General features: G+C 54.5%; 1 protein-coding gene across 1 annotated transcript; it reads left to right on the top strand.

The window, feature by feature from the left end:
• Positions 1-4248: 4248 nt before the first annotated feature.
• On the top strand, positions 4249-21868 carry EMX1 (empty spiracles homeobox 1). Its single transcript, XM_022561291.2, has 3 exons — positions 4249-5358; positions 11236-11420; positions 20037-21868. Exons 1-3 carry the CDS (start codon positions 4332-4334, stop codon positions 20202-20204), a joined length of 1380 nt encoding a protein of 459 aa, XP_022416999.2. The 5' UTR covers positions 4249-4331; the 3' UTR covers positions 20205-21868.
• Positions 21869-25230: the final 3362 nt, after the last annotated feature.

Here is a 25230-nt window from a genome sequence, read left to right as displayed (position 1 = left end):
ATTATAAGACCTCTGTTTTCCCTTCCCCCACATCCATTTACCATCCCTCTCTCTTTTGGATTACTTGTATTTTCTATAGCAACTCTGTCCAATAGAAATATAATGTGAGACACATAAGTAATTTTAAATGTTCTAGTAGCTGCATTTAAAAAGTAAAAATAAACTGATAAAAAATAATATATTTTATTTAACCCCCAAATATTATTACTGTAACATGTAATCAACATAGAAAATATTAATGATAAAAATATTGATAACAACGATAATACTTTTCAACACTCAGCCTTCCAAATCTGGTGTGTATTTTACATTTATAGAATATCTAAAAAAAAAAAAAAGAATATCTCAATTTGGGCCATCCACATTTCAAGCACTCAACAGCCACATGGCTTCCATATTGGACAGAAAAGCTCTATAAAATAATAGCTAACATTTATCAAGCGCTTGCTACATGCTAGGCATTGCTCTAAGGCCACTGGGTGGGGATTATAACTCATTCAGTCTGACAATAATGCCACAAGGTTGTGCTTATTATAGTCTCCATAAGCACACGTTTCTGTTGTGATAGCACCATAATAAAAGTTTTGGAGCTTTTGCAAGCCATTTTCCTAATACGATGGGATGGAAGCCAGGTTGCAAAGGCTTACTGAGTCAAGGGGGAAATAAGGGATCTGAAGAGAGACGAAAGTTATTCAAGAAACTTGGTGGTGAAGAAGAAAAGTTAACAGAGTGAGGGAAACATGAGGACAGGGAGACATGAAGATGAAGTAGGCTAAGAGGAAAGAGAGAGATGGAAGGTAAAAGGGAGATGGCTGGGGATGTTTTGGACCAATCTCTCCACAAGATGCAAGCACAGACAGCTCCACCCCACAGGTGAAAGCTATGACAGAGTGGTGAGAGGTGGTGAGGGTTTGGGTGGTGGCTCTGGGAGGAGCTGAACTGAGTTGTGAAGAATGAAGTTACCCAGCAAAGAAGCACAAAGGGAGAGGATACAGATTTGAGAAGTGCTTGACCTCAAGACTTGGTGACCTGAAGGATGAGGAGGATAAGAGAGAATGAGGATTTGAGGATGATTCCCAGGTTTCCTACAAAGGCAGAGAGTGTAATATTTACTGAGTGCCTCTCTGGAGTCAGGCACTGGTCCTGTGCATCACAAACTTAGATCTCATTTAATCCCCACAGAGGTCCCATACAAGGCTTGCCATTTCACAAATGTGCAAGCTGAGGCAAGACTGTTGGCCCCAGGTCTCACCCCTAGTAAATGGATGAGTCAGGGTTTGAGCCCAGGCTATTCCAGAGATGGAGGGAGGAGAAAAGTTGATGTGGGGCTAGAACCAGGACACATGGTCCAGGTCTTATACTCTACGTAAGCATCAGGCTCCTCTGCAGAAAGCCAAAGTGCTGGGTTTGGGGAGATGGGAACCCAGGGAAGGGGCTGGGCTTCAGGCAGGTGCAGAGTGAAAGGTAAGCAGCCTGCAGATGTGTGGGACTTTAGGGCGCTCCAGCATGAGGGAGGCACGATCAACCTGGGGTCTTCCGCAGAACTCAGCAGCCTGAAAGGGAGGACAGGTAGGTGGAGAGGAAGGGCTGGGGAACAGAAGTGGGGGAGGGGCCGCAGGTGTTTGGTTAAGATGGGCGGCTGTCCACTGGTGAAGAGAGGAGGCATGTACATGGTCAGCTGTTTGGGGGAGAGATCGAAATGGGAAACGTCTGAGAGCTTGGCAGGGACTGAGCAGGGGATCCAGCACAAGAAAAGATTGGGGCGTGGTGGGGGTCATTGATGCTGGATCCAGAACACAGTGGGAGACTTAGAGACCTCCTGAGGCTGACAGATTCTTCTCTTAACCTACTGCAAGGGGAGGGACAATGGGAAAAGAGGCCCTAAGAGGAGCAGAAATAGAGGAAATCAGGTAAAGGGTGAATATCTGCAGAGGGAGGGAAGGGGAGGAGAGAAATTATGGAATTACAGGAAAGGAACGTGAGAGAAAGGGGCGTTGGGAGAGGGTAAGGAGAGGAAAAATGGCGTAGAACTCCCATCACCCAGGGCACCGGGGTACCCCATCACTAATCCTGTGAGAGTACGCTGCAGTGGCGGGCTTGGGGGTAGAATGGGGGTGGAACCTGAGCCAGGGCAGGACCATTGAGCTGTCCCACCTCAACCCAGACCATGACCAACTTCAGTCTTTGGTCCTGTGCAGTCTGTTTCTTCATCTGTAAACAGGGTTAACGACAGACAGCTGATGTCAAAGTATTTGGAAAGCACCACAACAAGGGAAGGAGTTGTCATTATAAAGGTCCATGGATTTACATAAGGAGATGTATACCCAGAGCCAGACGATGAAAGTAGATGTGCAGTGTACATATGTCTAGAAATGGCCCAGGAGGTTCCAAGCTCCTCTACCTGCCCAATTTAGTGAGTCAATGTCCAGCCTCGAGGTGGGGTAGGAGGTGGGGGCCTGCAGCTAGACAGGTGAGGTTCACCTCCCACTAGGGGCACAAGGCCCTGGAGCCGAGTTTAACTAGATCTGGCTCCTGTCTTCTGGGTCACAGGCCCAAGCACTCGGTCTGTCGCCACCAGAGCACAGGCCCAGGCAATACTTATCCAACTAAACCCGCGCGCCTGTGGGGACCTTGCTTATCCAACAAAATCCCCGTTGTCTCCTTCCATATAGAACGAAAATCTCGCTCTATGTCTTTGCCCAGCTCCGCACGCTCGCCACCCCAGCGATATGGCCTGGTTAGGTCCCTGTTCCCACTCTGGGGAGCTTCTCCTTATCTAGGACTGAGGATGGGGCAAAGGGAGAGGGGGGAGAAATAGAGGAAAGGGGGGGTGACGGTTGGGAAGCAGGAAAGGGGTAAAGTGACAGAGAGCCTGAGACGGGAACGGGAGAGAGGGAGAGACCAGCACAGTGAGCCAGAGAGATCCAGAGAGGCCAGCAAAAGAGACACAGGCGCTCGCCACGAATTCCTTAATGATTCCTTCCTCAGGCGTTTCTGGGGCGCCTCCGAGGTGCTCGGCCCGGGTCTGCTCAGGTCGCGAACGGCTGCAGGGTGCGGCAGTCTCACCCCCACCCCCTCGCTGTCCCCTCCCTACCTAGCCCAAGGGGGCCGGAACGGTTTCGGCGCGGGGGCTTTTCGGAGCAGTCGACTGGAAAATAGACTTTAACCCGCTTTGTGGCAACAAGGGCGCCCGGAGCGCTCTCCTGGGCCGGGGCTCCGGGCGCTCAGGCGGGCCACTCCCAAGACCCGGCCTGGAGTTCTTGTAGAGTCTCGCGGAACGAGGACCTCCTGGCCTCGGGGCGCCGGGAGTCCTGGCCCGGATCCACGCACCCAGGCCGCGGTCAGGCCGCTCTGACTGACCCGGGCACCAGCGAGGAAGCTGATCGGCCTGCAGTCCCCTTCTCGTAGTGCGCTGTCAGGGTCCGCGTCCAGGCCTCCCTATCACCGCCTAACGCCTTCCTAGGCCTGAATGCGGTGTTTTCCTGCGGCCTGGAAGGCCCGGATGAAAAAGTTTTCTGAGTATTGGTTCTCCTTCCCAACTGCCCTCTTATCCCCGGAGAATTAGTGCACGAAATGGAAACTGGCTGGAGTAGTCCGCTGCTCCGCGGGCGCGGGGGGAAGGTGGGGGTCGGGGGAGGCCAGGCGGCCGCTATGTTCCCGGGACAGCCGGTATGTCTTCTTGGGGATGGCTTTAGACTGCTCGGCCACCTCCAATTTAAGACAGTGTCTTCAAGGCCCCAGCCTGGCCTGGCCCACCTGCACCTGAGCCCCACGACCGGAGAAGAGGAGGAAAGCAGATCGCCCTGCGTCCCGGTGCGAGCCGGCCGCGGTGTCTGTGGCTGGGCCAAGGAGCTCCTTCCATGCCCTGAGAACTGCAGCTTGATGACTGCAGGGGGACCGCTCCGCTATCTCCTCCAGCGCTGTCCCTGGCCCGGGGGGCCCTTGTGAAAAGAATTGCGCGACGCCTTTCCGGAGCTGTCACCCATAACACCCAGAAAACGCGAAACCTCACGACCAAGGCCGCGGCTTCAGACTGCGGCCCAGGAGACGGATGGTGGGTGATCCCGAGGGTCCTGGAGGCCAGGGGAGCAGGGAGCTGGTTCTCGGGAGAACCTATTTGTTGGACTCCAAACACCCACATTCCACTCGGATCCAAGTTATCTGAGAACCGAAACGACATCCCGGGACGAACTGGAGAGGGTTCAACTGATTTACACACTGGGGACTGGGGTTGGAGTTTCTCCCAAGCCCCAGGCCCCTATACGCCACCTTCGGCTCCCGCGTGGGTTGAGACGGTTGCGGCGGCAGCCAGACTCTGCTAAAGGGCGGAGATGCGAGAAGACGCGAGATGGGGAGGAGGCCTAGATCGCCCCGCACAAGCTCCAGTCCGGTTTTTGCCTCCGACTGCTTGCTCCGTCCCCACCCGCTGTCCCTCGCCCCGCCCCGCCCCGCCCCCCACCTTGGGGCAGGTGAGCCGCGGCCAATGGGCGGGCTCGGGGCAGGTGCCCGCTAACTCTCGCCTCGCATCGCGGTGGCCGAGCCAGGGCTGGACGGTGCTGGGAGGACCGGGGGCGGGGGTCGGTCCTGGCTGGACTCGGGAGGGAGGGGGCCGGGCTCAGCCCCCAGGCCGTAGAGGCAGCTCGCAGCATCGCACGGAGCCCGCGCCAGTGCAGGCGCCGGGAGCTGCCCGCTCGGCCGCAGAGGCCGGCGAGCCTAGCTGCGCGCCGTGGCCCGACTCTCCGTTCACTGGCTCGCACACCCCTCGCCGCTCCGCGCCTGGCTCGTGGGCAGGGGCTGAGCGCGGGCGGGCGGGCGGGGGAGGTGAGGGGTGCTGGTGTGTGTGCATGTGCCTGGCTGGGTGCACACCCCGCACGGCGGCGGCGCCAGGACGCGGAGCGCTCCCCAGCGCCCGGCTGCCTCGCTCGGCTCTGGCGGCCGCGACCATGTTCCAGCCCACAGCCAAGCGCGGCTTTACCATCGAGTCTTTGGTGGCCAAGGACGGCGGCACCGGCGGGGGCACTGGCGGCGGGGGTGCAGGCTCCCATCCCCTGGCGGCGGCCGCCTCGGAGGAGCCGCTCCGGCCCACGGCGCTCAATTACCCTCACCCCGGCGCGGCCGAAGCGGCCTTCGTGAGCGGCTTCCCCGCCGCCGCGGGCGCCGGCCGCTCGCTCTACGGCGGGCCCGAGCTCGTGTTCCCCGAGGCCATGAACCACCCTGCGCTGACCGTGCACCCGGCGCACCAGCTGGGCGCCTCCCCGCTGCAGCCCCCGCACTCCTTCTTCGGCGCCCAGCACCGGGACCCTCTGCACTTCTATCCCTGGGTGCTGCGAAACCGCTTCTTCGGCCACCGCTTTCAGGGTGAGTGCCCACGTTGTGCCCGCCTCGGCGGCCGGCCGGCGCCCGTGCTGAGGTGGCGCGGGGAGGCTCGGGGGCGTGCGGGGCCGTTCAGAAGTTGTTGCCGATGAGGCTGCGGGTCTGCAAAGGCCGATTCTTAAGCAGGGACGAGCCACGCCAGATCCATCCGCGCTTCTGCCGCGTTGGCTTCCCTTCCAAAGAACCAGGTTGGGACCTCTAGGCTTTCCCAAGAACGATGCCGGTCCGGACGCCAAGCCCGGGCTCATCCTTGGAGCCTCTCCTGGTCCTCTCTGCGGCCTGCCTTAATCTCTCCTGGCTGAGCCAGTCCCATCCCAGAGAGCGCAGCGCCCGCCGCCCTGCCTGCGACCCAGCTGGACCTGGGACCATACTTCGCATTTCCACCAACTCCCAGGGATCCGCCTTCACCGGCGCTTGGAGGCAGGGGAAAGTCCACCTGCGTGCCCCGGGTCTGTGGGAAGAAGGGGCAGAGGGGAGGGCAAACTGGAGAGTTAATGTTCAGTGGTGAGTGCTCTGCTGTCTTGGGATGTTTGTCAGCAACCTCGACCCGACTTCTTCAAGTCACACGTGCTTCTCGGACCTAGGGTGGGAAGGTTTGAAATAGCAAACTGGCTTCCTCCGCCGCTCGCCGACTCCGGGAACCCACCGGCTGCTGGGGGACCAACAGCAATCCTCCCAGGCAGGGGGCGGGGGCAGAGGGCTTTTAAGGTCCTAGACAGCCTGAGCCCCCTAGTCTGCACTGGGCAGTGGGTTTGCTAAAGAAGATCCCCCACTGGTCTCGGTCTCTCTCTCTCTCTCTCTCTCTCTCACACACACACACACACACACACACACACACACACACACACAGACACAGGTTTCAATGATCTGACTTTCCCAAAAGAAAGAGTTCCATTAGTTGGAGTTCGTTTGCTTCTTTGAATTTGTTGGAGTTTTTCTTTTCTTTCTTCTTCTTCTTCTTCTTTTTTTTTTGGAGTGTCCTTAATTTGTGCAGTAATTGGTTTAGTTTCTGGTTTTATTTTGTTAGTGTAGACCGGACCTCAGTCTTATGAGGTTCCATGACTCAGAGCTAGGTAACCCTGATTTTAGCAAAACAAATGAAAAGGATGTGGCTAGAGCTTTGGCTCCTGGAGCTAATCCGAGGGTAAACTGGGTGTACACAGTCAAAATAAACTGGATATTGGGTACAATTATCTAGCTAACAGAAGAAAAATGATCTCTTGAAGCTTTCGCTATAGCTGCTTAACTGTTTTCACGGAAAGCCGCTTTCCCGGGCCCCGATTTGTCAGACAGTTTTCTCAGTCCCATCTGGTCAAAGGATACTGACCCAACAGATCCCACAAAATAAGATAATGTAATTATTTGAGCAAGAATCTTTGTGGGCAGTTTTGTCTGCCCAGGGGATTTCAAAGATTTGCCCAAATCATTGGGCGGGGAGGGAGAAGACTATGGTGTCAGCCGCTATGGGAAAGAAACCTGTCAATTAAAATATATGTTTACTGGTAAAATGAAGTATTGTTTAAAATTGAGCAAACCACTTCGGTCCTCCATGGACTGGGTCCCCGGCCTGGGTCTCTAAACCTCACGACCGCGGGCCAATTTGAGAGTCGCGGCTGTTTGTGAACCTTCGGGCCCGGGGCGGCGGAGGGACCAGAGTTTAAGAGGCTAGTACAGAGACAGGGGCTCGGAGAAGAGGGCAGAGCTGGTCCTGACACCTGTGGTCTCTGCTCACTCGGAGATGGCCTCCCGGCGACGCCCTCGGCTTTGGACCCGGCGCTCCACGCCCTCCGCGCTACCTTTCCCGCCTCTGGCCTCGCCCGCGCGGGCTTAGCGTGCGAGGGCCGGGGGCGCCAAGCGTCGGGGGCGCCTTGCGAGAGAGCCGGCTCCAGCTCTGAGCATCCCCAGTCAGACGAGGCCGAATAAATCCTCCGCAAAACCCTCTCGGAATTTGCCGCCTCTCCCTGAGCCGTCAGTCCCGGCGGGCACGTTGTCGAGTTGCAAAAACGGTTGCATTTTTCTCCCAAGAACTGTGTCTGGACGCGGAGATGGAGCCAAATGTGGTCGCATTGTTGAACACGGAATCCGTTGGGCACTGAAGGACTTTTCGAATCCTAAGAAGTTTTGGCTTCAGGGCCGGTCATCGTCGGGGCAGACCCCTGCGGCCCGGGCACCCTTGAGTCCTGCGATCCCGCGGGCCCTCGGGGCTACGAGCCGAGCCATTTCAGACCCTCCGGCGCCGCGTTTTCTAGAGAACCGGGTCTCTGCGATGCTCATTTCAGCCCCGTTTTAATGCAAGAAGCGAAACCCTACACGAACGAAAAGGAACACGTCTGCGCTCAGTGCGCAGCGCTCTCCAGCAGCGCGGTCCCGGCGCGCAGGGAAGCGGCTTCTCCGCTGAGCGAGGCGGTGGGAGAGGAAAAGCCAGCGCGGGATGGTCGGGACCAGGCGGCGGGACGCCGAAGACGGGGGTGGCTTTCGAGACCTGAAGGGGAGGAGCTGGTGGAGACGACGAGTTAGCCGCACTTCGGTGCTATTTCCCCCGGACAGCAGGAACTTTCCAGGCCGAGGAGCAGCGTCGGGAGGGGGCCGTGGGAGACAAGGCCCGCTGGGACTGGTGGTGGTAATGGGCCGGTGCTTCAAAGGGCGCCTTTGTTCCGGCCGGAGGAGGGGGAAAGAGGTTATCTCCGTTGCCGTGCGGGCCTCTCCGTCTCGTAGCCCCAGGCCCCTCCGCCCCGCCATCCGGCCCAGAGCCCCCAGTCTGCCTCGGCCTCTCCAGGAGGCAGCTGGAGCTCGAGCCCCGGGCCTTCGAATCCCTAGCTCCCACCTCCTGCCGCCTCACTCCTGGGAACCTCCGTTGCTAGGTCCCAGCCAGTGCCTTAAAGGGGCCCGCAGAGAAGGCTGGAGGAAAACGGGGCGGGTGGGGTACAGTTACTAGCTCCAGGGAAGACTAAGCCAGCCCCTTTCCACTTTTCCACCTGTCCTTGTCTGAAACTGACAGCCCACTCTCAGAGCCCAGAATTACTGCATCTAAACAGGCCACACCACAACCCAGTCCCAAGCTTGTTCTGCCCTTGTGATCCAATTAAGGGAAACTGAAGCCTTGGTAGGGACGTTTGAGGGCCCCTCTCCATAGGTCAGAGTGAGAGTGGCCCAGGCTCATAGGCACCACCCTAGTTCTTACACAAACATGCAGCTATTGGTGAGTTTCTCAGTTTTGTACTAAACATACTCTTCCTTACAGGAAAGAGCCCTGATTCTTTTGAAATCAAATCTGTCATCACTAATCAACATCTTGAATACTTTTTTCTGGCCTCTGCTTCTTCTTGGTTGGGTCAGAAGGACCCCTGTGTTTCTGCACATGCAACACAGACTACAGGATACATGCTCTCTGTCCCTTCAGGGCATTACAGTGAACTGGGGCTATTCTCTCTCTAGTTGACGGAGACCTCAAGCAACCTACCTTTCCCCTAAAATAGCCTGACTTGAAGCAAAGAGACGTGTATGTCAGGAGGAGCTTGTTGCTTCCATCCTCCACTTTGGGTTTATAAAGACAAACATAGAGAACTCTACCACACAAGTGACCAACACACACCACGAAATTACAAAATAGCCATCAAATCACACACACTGAGGCAGGCTGCAGTCCTGCTTTCTCAGCCCCACACTACTCTTCACACTTCTGCATCCCATTCACTCATAACTCCCCGGTCTCTCCATGCTGCCACTTCACTTCTGACCAATCTGGGCCAGTCACGCTGCTGAGGCCAAACCCTGCTATCACAGGGGTGGGCTTTCTCTCCCTCTTCAGCTCATTTGTCCAGAGGAAACCACTGTTGGTATTTGACTTGAGCTCAGAATGCTGCTGTTTTTTTGAGGCAATTTATTTTAACATCAGGAAGAAGTGTTTGCTTCCCACCCACCTCTCTATCTCTGGCCTATCACACTGGCCCTCACTTGAGGCCTTAATCCTTCTTATTCCCAACTGGATCATTCTTCTCCTTTCTCTCCCTCTTACCCCTCTCTGCCAGACCACCTCCCCTGATCATCTGTCCCCTCCACCACCACAAGCTAAACTTCTCTTCCTTCTGTCAGGCCTGAGAGCCCTGGATCTGCCCCCACCTTGAAGGGCCCAATGGGCAGGGTGTCCTCCTTCCATCTTCCTATGATGTGATCCCACTCACTTTTACAGCAGCACAGATCCAGCCACTTGAAATGGAGAAGGTGACTGGAAGTTAGTGGCTTCTCCCTCTCAGGCAACTCTGTCTCCCCCCAGGCACTAGCCCCTCATTCCTAGGCAATGCTGTTCCACAGAAAACCCCAACAATAAAGTTTGCCTGTGTAGGTGTCCAAAGCCCATGGACGTGGAGAAAGTCATGTCCGGCAGTTTCCACCAGCAGAGGGATATGAACAGTTACCTGGAGAGTTTTAGCCATAGTATCTCAATTATGTGCCCTTGCTTCACTTACAGAGATATTTCCAGAGATGGGAGATCTCAACCGAATTATCCAAACAATTGTCTTAAAAAATGAAACAACAAATCAAATTGAGTCAAACAAGTGGCCGTTTCTGAAGAAATTAATTGGATCAGTCAATCTCAACAACTAACTGTCAAAACATTTCATCTAGTTCTCTGCATTGTTGGTGGGTCAGGGTACTGTTATGTGCCACTACATGAGGCTCCGTGGATGATGTCAGGACCTGTTTCCAGTCTTGTTGGCATGTGCAACCAAGCCAGAGGTGGTGTGAAGGCCTAGTAGGGGGTTCACTGAGACTGGGGCTGTGGGTGGAAGCTAGTTTCACTTTTGTAGTTCCTGACCCCACCACCTCAGCCCCATCCAGCCCAATGTCAGCCCCTCCTCCTGCATGTACGAGCTGAGTCCCCATGATGGCCAACATTTGCCAAGGGACAGTTGCACTCTTTGAAAATCCTGTATGGTAGATAGGAGAAGAAGACAGTAGGGAGGCTGGAGCATGTATTTACACACGCCCATGCAGAAACCAATATATCTATATCTATATACATTAGAGAGAAAAATGACGTCTAGATATTTATACACATGTTTCTTCAGCCGCGGATTATTCAGGGATGAAGCAAGGCCTTTTTCCACCAGAGAGCAGTAAGTCTCCTGTGGGAAGAGGATGTTACCTGAAGGCCTGACGGGAGAAAGGTGGGAAAGCCGGGAAGAAGAAACCTAACTTTAGACCTCCAGGTGCTGCCTGGATGTTGACTTAGCCCCTAGCCTATTTTTACCACTTGCAAGGCAGAGCCTTGGCTTGTTGGAAGGAATTTTCTATGGGCTAGTAGCCTGAGCATTTAGTTGCAAGGCTGGCTTAAGCAGGTGTGAAGGGAGAGTTCCTGGGATACCCTCCAGTTCTTGAATCTGTATTTGGTAGGGGGATGCCTAACAACCTGGCTGTTCCCCTTACCACTGCCCTGACACCCAGCCCCGTCTCTGCTCTTGGTCCACTTTGAGGGAGACATGACGGGGCAAGCCGACAAAAAGAGCTTCCCACTCCTTGGCCTCTTAGGTTGCTCCAGGCACTGTGGATTTGGGCCTCACCAGGCCTGGGCCCACCTCCTGGCCTAACAGTGATCTGCAGCGCTGCGATTCTGCGAGGCCCCCTCAGCCGGGAGGTGTTGGGAAAGGGAGTGGACTTACAGAAGGGGCGGCAAAAGAGAAAGAGAAGTGCGTGTGTCAAGGGTTGGAGAGGGCATCGGAGCACTCCGGGGCGTGTGCGAGAGCGCGGTGCGATGAGTAGCTTGGCCGGCTCCCGCGGGCGGCCCGTTGGCCGGACTGCGGCTCACGGCGCCCTTCTCTCTGTCTGTATCTGCGTGTGTTGCCGTCGGCGGCGCGGCCGCAGCGAGCGACGTGCCCCAGGACGGGCTGCTTCTGCACGGCCCCTTCGCGCGCAAGCCCAAGCGGATCCGCACGGCCTTCTCGCCCTCGCAGCTTCTGCGACTGGAGCGTGCCTTCGAGAAGAACCACTACGTGGTGGGCGCCGAGCGGAAGCAGCTGGCCGGCAGCCTCAGCCTCTCCGAGACGCAGGTAATGATCCGCGCTGCGCCGGGGGCCGGGTGGAGGGGGGGCCGGAGCGGCCGGCCTCGCCCCCAGCCTTCCCCAGCTTCTCCCGCTACCCCTGCGGCGACCCCGTCACGCCTGTCTTCCCTCCGACTGTATGCAGCTTCGAAGAGGCCACAGGACTTTTATTAAGCACTAAGGACCCACCGGGAGGTTGGGATCAAACCTTATCCCGACCCCACTCCCATAGCGCATAGGAGATGCCAGTTGCCAGAAGGCGGCTGGCGGCCTCGGGAGCCGGCCGAGCGCTGAGCGCCCAAGCCGCGGTCACTCCGCGCCCACCCGGGCCCTCTGGCGCCGTCTCAGCCCTGCGGTTACTGCAGCCCTTCTTCCGCCACTGTTCCGGGGGCGCTCAGGATTGTGTGGGGTGCCCAGGCCTGTCTTGCACTGGCTTCGCTGCTGTGCAGGGGCAAAGCGGCGGAGGCCTCGCTGTCCCCCAGGGGGTGTGCTGTGGGGAGAAAGCCCACGTGTCCTCAGGCTATAAACATCAGAAGCAGAGGGATTAGGCGGGAGCGCGCAGCCCTGCTGGGGGTCCAAGGGGGGCACTGATCTCTGCCCAGCCCGGCTAGCAGGGCTCTGAAACTGTGGCGTGTGTGCGCGGGCGTTGGCGGGGCCTGGGAACGGTGGGAAAGCAGATTCTGGTGCTCAGGACCTGTTTCCAATCACTTGAAGGGCTGTTGCGTTGGGGAGGGAATAAACTGCAATGGAGTTGAAGGGGTTTGAACTGGGTGAAATTACAATCACCACGTAGTATTTTTGTAATTGATAATTAGAAAAAAAATTTAAAGAACTAGAAGGGAATTATAGGGAGGCAGATTTGGGTTTATTGTAAGTAAAGACTTTGCCATAAATAAATGCTGTCTGGAAGCACCGCTAAGCTCTTAGTCCGCCTGGAGTCCAACGTGCGGGGGTGGCTGGCTGCTGCCCTGGAGGCGGATTTCAGTATCTGAATGGGCTTCGGGAGACCTTAACTCCCTTCTGTCCCTGACAGCGCCCAGATTTGCAAAGAGAGAGGTCGGCTGGCGCGGCCCAGCAGCTCTCGCCCGCCAGCATTTCATCTTCCAATCCCCTTTCTGCTCGCCTCGCCCCTCTTACACCGCCGTCCTCCACCCTAGTCCTGGACAGTGAGAAGGCGTCCGGCTGGAGGTGGGGGTGGGGTGTGTGTGCAGCCTGGGGTCTCCCGGGTAGCAGTGAGGATAGATGGAGGGCGTCGTGAGGGAGTCCAAACCCAAACTTCGTCCCCAGCATCCTGCAGCCCCGACCTCACTCTTTGCCGCTCACGTCGCATTTTGGTATCTATTGTCCTGTCTGTCTGATGCCCTATTTCATCAATGCATTGCTCCCATCTCCGCGGCAGGACCCGGGCTTTTTCAGATTTGCTAGCTGGGCTGTTCTAACTGCAGAGATAAAGCTTACAAAACAACGGACTTAATTTTTAAAACGTTTTAAAGAAAGATATGTTTTTTAAAAAAGAAGTTAATAAAATAATACCCCCTTTTCCCTCTTGGCAAACAGTGTTTTAAAATTGTTGTTTAAAACAAGTGTCAATTTAAGAATGGTATTTATAGTTAACTTCATTTTAAAAGTATTAGTTATTAAATTTTAATTGCAGAAGTGTAAGAAAACAAAACGGTTTATAAGCTCACCACCCACAGATTAACACTTGTTGAAATAATGTCATTGTTTTTAAACTTTCAATTTTTTAGCTCAGCCAGAGCATTTTTAATTGACTTTCTTTCAACTGAACCTACCGGCCTGTTAATATTTGCTCCTAACAATGCCAGTTAGTAAACCCAATGATTTTCTCTTTCATTTTTATTATAAGGTGCTTAAACATATATTTAAAACAAAACCAGATAGAAAATAAAATGTACCCAGCTTCACTAACGATCAAAATGCATGGCGCATCTTGTTCCATCTATAAATGAGCTGGTTAAGCATATGAAACAAACAAACAAAATAATAGAACTGTGGGAGATTTAAGCCTGAGAAAGCTCCTTGTAGAGTCCTGTCTTTCCAGGTGAGGCCTTTGAGATGGAGAGATGAATTAGGCAGAGCACCCCGTGCAGGCAGATGGGATTTCAGTATCTGCCTCTCTGCTAACTGACTGTGTGACCTTGGGCCAGTTACTCAACCTCTCTGAGTTCTGTTTTCCTCATCCATAAAATAGGTTGTTTAAGGATTAAAGGCACCTAATATGAACTCAAGTAAGATTAATTCTCATCCCCAGTGCTTCCCTTCCTTTTGTTGAAAGTAATATGTCAAATTAGTGTTATAATAAGATCCAAACCTGGAATTCCTGACTCTTAATTCAGTCTTTTTCATCACCAGAGCTGTCTTTCTGTCCCTCCCGTAACTATCATTAAGACCTAGGCTATATAACTAACTAAATATCTATTTATCTCTCTGTATTTGCCAGGCAGGCTGACCTGTCATTTCTAGCTATCAGCTATTTGTCAAGCATCAGTCACTCCCATCAGCCCCCTGCCATCTACTTCTACCGTCAATATCTATATTCATCTCTCACAGAGAGCTATTTTATATCTAGCCATGTACTTCTGTCTGCTTTCATTAAACTGCCTCTGCAAAGCTGGTTAATTTATATTTCCTATTTTTTATTAACTCTATCTGCTTCTTAACAATAATTCCTATTTACCCAACTGTTGATTATCTCTTTATCATCTACTCTGTTTTACCTTCTGTGTATCTACCATCCATCTCAAACTTCCGTCTCTGTAGATCTTTAGCAGCTGACAGTGTATGCATATGTCTGTAATGGTTATCATCTCATCAGCTCTCACTTTGTCTTTTTTTTCTGGGCCTCAGTTGCTGATCTGAAAGATTGAATGAAATGAACTCCAGGGTTCTTTTCAGCCCTGAGCTTCTGGCTCATCTATATTCTACTTCTCTGTATTTCTGTGTAATCCCTCCTCCAGGTTCTCAGAGCTCACAGCATATCTCCCGCATATCATAATATTTATAGGACTTTGCTATTGTTTAATAATCTTCCATGTCCAAATGTCAGTCTGTACACTGGTTGCATCCATCTCTCAAAGAAATCTTAAAATGCAGATTCCTGGACCCTGCTCAGGAGATTCTCTTAGGAGTTCCAGGATGGGACCCAGGAAAGATTTTAAAACAGCTCTCTGGGTGATCCTGATAAACAATAGGCCTGAGCATCTCAGCTCTGGGAGGCAGAGGCCAAGCCTTCCTATTTCTTGCTGTGCTCCAGGGCCCAGCTCAGTGACCAGCAAAAAGTAGATGCTCCATAAATATGTATTGAATGAACGGGCAAGTTTCTTTTGATTGTATACTTATCCATATGTTAACTTTATCAGTCATTTCCCTCACTCTCTACTGTCACTGCTCCCTTTCTGTCCCTCTCCTTCTATCATTCCCTTACACTTTCATAGCTGATTGTTGATCTAGATGATCGAATTTTATTTACCATTTCATGGATAAAACTTCTGGGGAGCGTTAAGCAGATTGGTGTGGGGGTCTTAGTTCAGAGTTCAGGGGTGTCTGTATGCCCAAAGCTCTAGCATGGGATATTGGGGGTGGGCAACCTGAGATGCTTTGTTGGGGTAGGGCTATAGTTTTGTTGCGTGTGGGGTATTTGTACTGGGATGGCCGTGGGTTAATCCAAGAGGTGGAGGGAGGGGCCCTGGGCAAGGGCTAGGTCATCCTTCTGGCTCTAATTATTTGTTCCTCACTGTTGTGCAGGCCAGGAGTCTGACTGGAGTGAAGCCCATCTAAGCTTCAGTCCTGGTGGCTGTTGGGGCAGACTCGGGCCTGGGTCAGATCAGAGCCTCGTGTGTGTGTGTGTGTGTGTGTGTGTGTGTGTGTGTGTGTGTGTGTGTGTGTAATGGGTGTATGTAACATATGTATGCCCATAATGTGGAGCACATGTGGGCTTAGTGTGATCAATGCCCAAAGGTCAGGTGCTATCCTATGTACACATGGCATGGAGTGCCTCTGTGAGCTTCTGTGCATGTGTGGGGAGGGGCACATTAGTTTTGCGCGGAGTGAGAGAAAGCATTTGGTTGCTTCAGCTGATTGATTGGTTAGTGTTTCCAGCTGCTCCTCCAGCTCTGAACAGTTCAGGAGGTGTTTCTTGACCTGCCCTGGCTCAGTTTAGCTGAGCTAAACTGTGAGGGAAAAGCATGCAGAAATGTGGTGTCTTGGCCTTGGAGATTCCTCATGCAGTGCCGGGGCATTGTGAGGGGTGAGTGACTGGAGTCCCACTGAAGCCACAGCTGTGGACTGAGGGAGTCAGGGGAGAGCTGCATCGGTGGAAGTCCCCTGGGAGGCCGCAGACATGCAAGGTTTGGAGGGATGTGTGGGTTGGTAGGAAGAAAGGGGAGGCTTTGAGATTAAGACGGAGCGGGAGTTGTCAAGTCTGGTTACCTTCTTGGGTCCCGAGAGCATGGGTGGTGGGGTCTTAGGAGGCAGGAGTGTGTGGTCACCTGCCTATGGGATTTTCCCCCCGGGGCATGGTAAGAAGACTTCCTGCCTGGAATATCTGCCTTTTGGGAGATGGCTGAGAGGGAGATATCCTAGGGACTTGAATTTTAGGGAAAGGTTACTGGCTCACTGTGTGTTCTAAGTCTTGGCTCTTCTCCAAGAACTTCTGCACCTCTGAAGCTCAGGGAGTCCAGTGGGAGGCAGGAGAGGGCACGGGAGATAAGGGAGACTGGAATGATTCTCTGAGGGTGTGGTCCTGAGCGAGCAGGCAAATCTTGTGATGTCTCCCTGAGAGTGAGGGCAAGCATCCAGGGTGGACTGAGAGAGGAGGAACTAAGAAAGCTCAGGAAGAGTTCGGACTCTAGTTGATGGGGAGTCAGAGGTGACCTCAGTTTGGTGGGGTGAGAGCTTCGCTTCGCATGGCATTGGGCTTGACACTGAGAGCAGACCATGTTAGGAAGTGGATCCCAGTGGAGAGGGCAGGGGGGTGAGCAGGCTGAGGAGTGGCTTGACTGATGTCGCTAAGCTTCTCTCTAGTATGAGGACTTTCTCTGTGTCTGAGGATGACAGAACAGGAGGACACAGGCTTAACGTAAAACAGAAGAGACAACAGTAGGACATAAGGAGGAACTTCTTGTATCAGAGTTACAAGACTCAAATGTCCCTTGATAGAGGTTTTTGAACTCCTTGATGAGGAGACAGGTATTCACCTGAAAGTATGCAGGGGCCAGGAGCCACGGACTCTCCCACTTGGGATGGGCTAAGACGGGGAGTGGTGGAAAAGAAGGGATGCAGACCTGGTTCATTCAAAGGTAAAGCCTGAAACATTGGCTGGAGTTGTAGTTTGCTTGTTTGTAAGTTCATGTGTCCATTCGCTCATGCACGTTTTCGTTCATTAATACGAACAGTGATCGATCTGCTAATGCCTTAATGCCTTCCTTCCTTCATCCGCAGCAGTTTTAACTTCTTTATCCTACCTGACTCAAGCTGACCCTTGTCCCCTCAACAGTGGATCTTCCTCTCCACCTCCCCCGCCCCCCCAGAAGCGGTTAATCCATTCCACAGCATGAAGAATTAAGAACTGACCCTCTTGTAGAAGTGTCCACTGAACTAAGCCAAAAAAAGATCCCATCTCTGCAGCAGTTAGCACTTTCAAAACCCCCTTTCCGATTAGACCTCAATCCCTCTACCATTGATTTTCTCCTGTTTTCCAGGTTGGCCCAAGCGCCTCTTTCCTAGAGCATAGGGCTAGGTCACTTCACCTCTGCCCCGCTGGCTGAACATACCTGGGACATGCCCACTGGGCCTCCAAAGCCAGCTAACACGCCACTTTCGTTCTCCCGGTTCCCGTACCATCTGATGAGGACACAGAGGTTTGAGCAAATAAATTAACATGTTGCTGGGGTCATTGTTACTGAGACAGAAAAAAGCACTAAGGAGTTACAGACAGGTGTTGGGGCACATCCAGTCTAGGAACAAGGGAGCAGGGTTTCGAAGACTAAGGAAGAGTATTCCAGGTGATGTAACTCAAACAAAAGTGGAGACTCTTGGAAGGATCTCGCTTATCAGAAAAACTGACAGGCATTGAGTCAGGTGGGGACTTGGGCGGCCACAGGGAACCTCTGTCTCCCCAAACCCAGAGGGCTCAGAGATGGGTAAGGGGTTCCTCCAGCCAGTACCCCAAGTGCGCCCTGGACCTGAAAGGTGAGTAGCATGCTGGTGTTGAGGGGAGGCAGTGCAGGATAAGCAGGCCTCCTAAGGCCGCTCCCACTGCGCTGGTACCCACAGTATGTGACCTGGTTCCTTTCTAGGTCCTCTGTCCTTTAGGGAAGGGGTTCTGGGGTGACCTCAGTGTTGCCTGGCTGGGGTGTCACTCTTATCTCTTACTACATTCGGAGCCCAGTTCCTTTTCTTTTTCCAAATAAAAAATTACTGGCAATTGTTATCAGTAATGCATTAAAGAAAAGTCAGAAAAGTGGAAAGAAGAAAGACAAGTCACCCATACTTTGGGTACATTTCCTTCTAGTCTTTTTTCCCTATGCATAGGCTTTGTTTTTCCATGGTTGTGATCACACTGTGCCCAAACTGTGCATCCTGCAGTTTTCACTGATATTACTAAGTCATAAGCATCCCCTTGTTATTACAGTCTTTGTAAACAGCATCTGGACACTCAGCCCAAGGCTGTTCTCCGGAAGATAGCCAGGCTGCCTGGGGAGAGAGTTTTTGTCCCTGTTTCTAGAGAGCTGCCTCCTTGACCCTAGTAGTTTTCATGGAGAAAGTCTTCAGAATTGCTTTTCATTTGTATGTACCAGGAAACCAGCCCTGGTGTGAAAACATACCCTGTGCCCTGTGCCCAAGAAGTTTTCCTTCTTTGGGCCAGTGATGCTGGGCAAGAGTAGCAGCCTAGGTCCATCCCACTAGAGGCAAGTCTCCTTCTGGAAGGAGACTGGGGAGTGTGTGTGGGAGGGAGAAGGTGCAGAAGGGGGCCCTATGTCCCTCGTGCTGCCCCAGATCACGCATCACCAGGCTGGCCATGCTTAGCCCTCAGCCAGCCCCTCGGGCTCTCAGGAACACCGCCCCAGGCCTGAGTCACACACAAGCCTTGCACAGGAGTCTGGGCGAGCTCACCCACCTACGGGCTGGCACAGTCACAGTGGGCTCCAGCGCCGGGGGCAGGGGCCAGGCTGGCTGCCAAATGGTTGTGCCGAGAACCACCCAGGGCCCAGCTAGCCCTGTGCCCAAGGAAAGGTGGGCATGGAATCCAGAAGCCCTGCACCTGGAGCATCTGCCATCCTCCCCATCTATCTGAGCTGGGACATGCAGGCAATGGGTTTGAAGCCAGCTCTGGAAATGAGGGAAGAAGGCCTTCTCTCGCCGTCCACCAAGGCCAGGTACCTCATCTCTTCCTGTCCCTGGCTGGCTGCTCTGTGTGTCATTGACCACTGGCTGCCCTCACACCTATCCTCGTGCTCAAAAATCAACGGTCAAGGCAGATGGTACCATGGAAACCCTGGGGAGGGGTGGGCTGTTGGAGGAGCCCTGGGTTGGGTTGTCCCCATGGAGGGGACAGAGGGGAGTGTCTGGGAAATGTGAGAGTGGGGCACCCTGGGCACGAAGCTCCTCCCTGGGCCTGGATGCCAGGCCTGCTTTGGCTTGCGCTGCTTGGCTTTATGCCTACGGCCTGTACTTTTCACCCATTCTCAGGGAGCAGGGGCAGAAGTGGGTAGTGTTTCTGAGGTTTGCCTTTAGGCCTGCCCAGGATTCAAGGATCTCCCCTCAGCAGTCACAGCTGCTGCCAAACCGAGGTGCTCATCATCATTCCACACACATGACTTACCGCTCACCACCTGCATGGGCACCGTGGATCACTCCAACTGCAGTTGACTAAACCTACCTGCTTTTTAAACGTGCTCTCATTTCAGGAAACCATCCATGCCTCATAACCCTGCCCTTCGGCACCACCTTCCCCAGAGACCCTCTGGAATTCCACCTGAGGTTGCTAAGGCGGGGTCCTCTGGTGAAACGGACTAACCTAGACAGCATGAGAAGTTAGAGCCTCGAGCAGCAGGGTCCGTGACCCTAGGAGTGCTCTGGCTGTCCTGGGCGCTGCTCTTGGTGTGGACACCACCTCCTGGTTACGTAGCCGTGTCCACTCTGCCCCTTTGTGCCACAAAGAGCACAGGCTTGCCCCGGGGGATGGGGCTCACTCCAGGCCATCAGAACCCATGTGACGGCTTCTTGTATATTCCCTCATTTACTGTTCACATCAGTCCTGAGAAGGAGTAATTATTAGTCTCTTCTCTAAAAACTGCTAGAGACGCAGGTCTCTCTGTTCCAGGAACCAGGATACTTGGCAGTTCCACGAGCCCCTCCTCTCCCTCTGTCGAGGGCACAGGAAAACGGCCGCTCTCTGGCCCACTGTGCCCTCTCCCTGGCCCCCCTCATTTGCATCTGGAAGAGCAGACCTCCAGACGCATGAGGTGGCACCGGCCAAAGGAGACAACCCTGGCCTCGGTTTCCCTCTCCGGCTCCCAGCTCAGCCTGAGTGCTGAGGCCCTGGTGGCTGCTCTGGGGGCCTCCTGGGTGTTTCTCACCTGTGCCCCTCCCTCCCTGGCCCAGGTGAAGGTGTGGTTCCAGAACCGGAGGACAAAGTACAAGCGGCAGAAGCTGGAGGAAGAGGGGCCCGAGTCGGAGCAGAAGAAGAAGGGCTCCCACCACATCAACCGGTGGCGCATCGCCACGAAGCAGGCCAACGGGGAGGACATCGACGTCACCTCCAATGACTAGGGTGTGGGCGGTCACAAACCCACGAGGGCGGAGTGCTGCTTGCTGCTGGCCAGGCCCCTCGGTGGGCCCAGCAGGACTCTGGCCACTCCTTGGCCAGGCTGCGCGGAGGCCTCAAGTCACGGCCCCAGAGGGCTTGGAGCCTGGGGCCACCACTGACAGAGGGACAAGAAATGGGCTGGCTGAGGCCCGGGACTGCTCGACCTTCTCCTCAGAGAGCCTGCCTGCCTGAGCAGGCTGCAGGCCACTGCAGCCTCCCAGCCACTCTCCATTTCTCTTATCTCCTTTTTGTTTTGATGCGTTTCTGTTTTAATTTATTTTCCAGGCACCCGCTGTAGTTCTTAGTGATCCCCTTGTGTCTCCCTTCCCTATGGGAATAATAAAAGTCTCTCTCTTAATGACACAGGCATCCAGCTCCAACCCCAGAGCCTGCGGGCCTGGCGTGGTGGATTCTGGCTCTGAGGGCCACTGGGGGAACTGGTAGAGCAAGCTTGTTCAGGGCCTGGGAGCCTGGGGTGGGGCCTTGGAGACTCAGTCCATTAACTCTTCTTTCTTGGTGGTTGACCCTGGTCTCTAGCTTCAACTCCACAGCAAGAGAACCTGAGGCTAGATGTAGGGAAGGACCACCCTGTGTCTTGAGGGAGGCTATGCTCAAGTCTCTCCAAACTTAATGAGCAGTGGGAATCAGGCCCAGGTGGGTCGGGGAGGAGAGAGCGTCTGTACTTGCCCATGCGTAGGGCTCTAGTGGCTTCTCCAGTTGAGGGAAAAACAGAGGAAACGGGGAGTGTTGGGGGCTGGGTTGAGGGCACACCATGCACAGAGGCTGACGGTCCCTGCTGCAGGTCCTGGCCCCACCAGGATGCTCACCTGTCCCTGGAGAGCCCCCCCCTCCCCACCCTCTCGGCAGATGAAAGCTTCAGATGAAAGCTTCGGACCTCGGCTTGAGGCCGAGCTCGCACCTGGTTCCCGAGGGCTCAGGGCCTCCCAGCCTGGCAAAGAGCTCAAGGCCCGGCCGCTAATCTCTTTAGTTCATCTGCCTCCAGTTTGTCCACTTGTCTTTCCTGCTTGTCACACATCATGTCTTCCTTCATCCTAAGAAACAAAACCTGTATTCCTAACACCCTTTCCCTTACGATGTCCAGACCTGCCTCTACCTCTTCAGCTCCCATGTGCTACCCAACCCCTTGCTCTCCCTCCTCTGCCTCACCACTGGGCTGATGCTCATGACCGCCACCAACCAGTTACTGCCACCCTTGTGGCCAGACTCCACACCTTCTGTCTGGCTTCACTGCTCCCCATCTTCTGGCCATTCCCTCCTAGGCTCCCCCACCCCTCCCTGCCTTCACTCCAGTACCTCTGACACCTCTTCCTGCCTTTCTGAGTCCTCCCCAGTCTTATCCCTGTCCCGTCGCCTCTGTCCACCTCCGAGTCAGTCCGTGCTCCTCCCGCCTCCCTCACTGTGCCCTCCGCCTGGGCCTTTGCATCCACCTCCAGGACTTCTCTTTGCTTCCCAGCCAATGCCTCCAGCCAACCTCTGCTGAGTTGCAAACCTATGAGCCGGCTGCCTGCTGCCCTCCACACTCCCCAGCACCTCAAACCCAACGTGTTCACAGCTGACTCACGGCCCCACTTGCTGTCTTCCAGGATTGCCCACCTTCGCAAACAGCCAAGGTTTCTTCTACCTTGGGAAAGAGTGTACATGGATCCCGGGGGTTTGGGAGGGGAGGGCAGGGGTGGGAGGCATAATGAGGTTTGTGCAGATGTCAAGGATGAGGCCCACTTCAAAGGAGGACCTGCGTGCTGAGGCTAGGGTTCTCTTCCTCAAGCTCAAAGAGGACCACGCCGCCCCCTTCCTCAGGCCCCCACTCTGCTCCCTTCTTTCCCACCCTTGGCCTCTCCTCCTGTGCTACTGGTGCCCTCTGCTTCAGTCTCACCCACATCATCCCCAACCCCCAGTGAGCCACGTGTTTGGCCTGTGCTGTGCCTTTACTTATCCTATTCTTGGCGCCTTGGCGGGGGAGGGGGTTGATCAATGTTGAAGTCATTGGAAAGAAGTCAAGGGCCAAGCCTTGTTGCCTGGGGCACATGCAGGGATCAAAGCACAGAAGGTCCTGCTGCTGGGACTGTCAGTGTCTCTCCTGGGTCCAGTCAATGCTAGAAACCAACGGGCTGTGTCCCATCCCAACGCCCTCCCCAGACATCAACCAGGAAAGTCCAAGTTGAACCTCACAGTGGACTCTCACTGCCAGGCAGGTTGGATAGCCTCTGGGGAGCAGGTATGCACAGGCGGGGTGAAGGTAAGAAGAGGAGGCATCTTTTTGGCACCATCCCAGGGCGGAGGAATGGGTAAATTGTTCCTCTCACTTGGTGGGGGAGGGAGTGCAGGAAGATCACAGCAGAGCACCCCTGTCATCCAGATAAAGGGCTGGAAAAGACCCAGAGAAACCTGCCAATCTTCCTAGGCCAGGCCCGCAAGGGGTGGGGCGGGAGTCCCCGCCGCACTCCCATCCATGCCCTCATGTTGTGCCTCTCCCCGCAGACGGTAAATATTGGTGTTGTGACTTCATTAATAAAGGCTTCTGTGAGCCTGAAAAACATGGAATCAGGATGAACTATTTTCTGAGCTGTGGGCTTGCCAGGTTTGCTAATTTGGGAGTTTTTGGGCCCTCTCCAGGGAACAAACCAAAGTCTCTCTCGAAGAGACACAGATGCAGCTGGGAAGGGGAGAAGCAGCCGAGGAATGATGCTCCCTTCCTTCCCCCGACCGTTCCTCCCCCCGGAGATCAGGGCCCTGCAGAGGTGAGCACGAGGATGGGTGGACAGCAGCGCTCAGTAGGCCTTCCCTGAGCAAGCCGGCCCGGTCACAGCCCCTCGGTGGGGCTGGCCTGGGCCCAGCAGAGCCCTACCGGCTGAGCTATTGTTGACGAGCACCTTGAGAACCCCACGTTGCATGTGGCTGAAGTGGAGGGATCACAGGGAGCTATCCTCAGCTCTGGTGGCCTAAGCTGCGTGCCTTCCTTTCAGGGAATGATCTTTTCACGTCCCCTTGACCGTGGGACTTTCCGAGCTTGGTTCCTATGGGCACTCTGCAGCCATGGCCCTTGCTCTCAGCATCTTGACACCTGGTTTACCTCAGTTCCTCCTCACTGGTGCTGGGATAGCTTCCCGTGCAGCTTTGTTGAACCCTCGCCTCGTGAACTGGGTTCTGCCCAGGAGGGAGCCGGGCCGGACCCATAGGCCTCTCTGGAGCCCCTGCTCTGGGGCAGCCGCCCAGGGGGAGGGGCAGGGGGGCCAGCAGGCTGAGCGGTGCAGGCCCAGCCAGCTTTCTTGTCAGACAGGCACTGCCAGTGCGGAGCCAGACATCGGGAACAGGTTTAACCAATTACCCAAGCGCCCCATCTGCTGTCTGGGGCGTGTGTGAGGGTGAGTGCGTGTGAGGGTGTCTGGGAGCGTCTGGGAGGGCTGTGGGCGTGCGTATGTGAGTGTGACCGTGTGGGCGTGTGTGGGTGTGTGGTTGCAGGTCCCGGTCAGCCCCCTCATTTGTCAAAGACTGTGCCTACCGGCCCCTGGTTCTCCTGTCTCCCCAAGACCTGAGGGTCTACATGGATAACCCACCCGGCACCCCAACCTCTCACCCCCTTCTTTTCTCATCACCACCCACTCTCAGGGTGTATCAGAGCCCAGGATTGCGCCTTCTTTCCAATCGCACGTTCAGATGTCCTTTCCTCTCAGACCACACATTCTTTCCTCTCACTCACACAGCTTTCCTCTACAACCATGCTTTGACCTCATGGGCCCCTCTATTTTCTCTATGACATCCCCTTGTCCCGCTGTTCCTTAGTAGCACCTGCCTGAAATCACAGACTTGCTTGAACCTCTTTCCCCATCTGCCCTGGCAGCTGAGTCTGTGAGGACATCAGGCAAGCGGGCTGCATGGCACCCCTCAGCTGAGGCCTCACCCTTATTAATAAGTCCACTCCCATTCTCCACAGGAATGTCTCAAACCTCTCCCCAAGGTTCTCCCCCAAACCTCATTTTCCCCTTTACCCTCAGCAGAGGAACTTACTTCCATCTGGAAGCACTAGAAGGGAACACCTTCATATCAGTCAGGGGCCCAGTAGAAAGAGATGGTCTCTTCAAATGGAAGCACTTTGAGGAGAGTTGAATAAAGGGCAATCAACAAATTTTGGGAAACCAACACGAGACGCTACAGGACCCCAAGATTAGCAACCATTGGGAATCCATGTGGCCCTTAGCCCTGAAGGGGCCAAGGGCAGGAGCAGGTGCCAGACAGAACCTGAGAGGACAGCTGGACGGAGAGGGCCCCAAACAGGAGCTGTGTCTACAGCAAGAGGCCCACAGCCTGCAGGGGATTCTAGGGGGAATAAAGCCCCCAGTCTCATTCTCCTCCAATCCTCCAGTTTCTTGCCATTGACTCCCGATGGCGGGAGCCAGACAGCGAGTGCTATGAGTCAGCCTCCTGGGACGGAGAGTGGGGGAGAAGGTAGCAGAGTGGATCTGGAGGGGTCAGGGAAGCTAGCCTCCCCCACCCCCTGCTTCCCACCCTCAGACCCACACTGCCTGCATCCAACTCATTCTCTCCACTTGCCTCCTGTTATCAGGCAAGATCCTCCCTGCCCCCCCTGGGGACCTCACTTCTGGGTGGTTCTTCCTCTTTCCTGCCTTTACAGTCTCTTTCACTCTCACCCTTTAGAGTTTTGAGTTTAGAGCCACCCTTCTAAAGCCCTCCCTTAGCCCCATGTGATGCTGCAGCCATCGTCACGTCTCTCTGCCCAGCTCACAACCGAATCTCTTTAAAGGATTCTCTGCGTTGGCAGTCAGTGGAAGTCCTGCTAACTTCTCAGCCCATGGAGACCTGGCTTTTGCCCCGACCACGCTCCACTGAGACCATTCTCTTCAGGTCCTTCCAAGAGACACAGCCTGGTCTTCATCTTCCTTCAACTCTCAGCACCTATTAAATATGTGGACAACCTCTCCCACTTGAAGCATTCTCATCTCGTGTCCTCTG

Source organism: Delphinapterus leucas, chromosome 13 (assembly GCF_059928025.1).
Source record: "Delphinapterus leucas isolate spDelLeu-1000000601 "Yukka" chromosome 13, BTC_Dleu_Yukka2, whole genome shotgun sequence".
Lineage (NCBI taxonomy): Eukaryota > Metazoa > Chordata > Mammalia > Artiodactyla > Monodontidae > Delphinapterus > Delphinapterus leucas.
Note: the sequence above shows the minus strand (reverse complement) of the source record. Positions and strands in the feature narration are given on the sequence as shown.

Excerpts from the sequence above, each read along its gene's own strand:
- EMX1 (XM_022561291.2), top strand. The coding sequence starts at position 4,332 with ATGCGAGAAGACGCGAGATGGGGAGGAGGCCTAGATCGCCCCGCACAA. Across the intron at positions 5,359-11,235 it reads CTTCGGCCACCGCTTTCAGG|CGAGCGACGTGCCCCAGGAC; the intron begins GTGAGTGCCCAC and ends GCGCGGCCGCAG. Across the intron at positions 11,421-20,036 it reads TCAGCCTCTCCGAGACGCAG|GTGAAGGTGTGGTTCCAGAA; the intron begins GTAATGATCCGC and ends TCCCTGGCCCAG.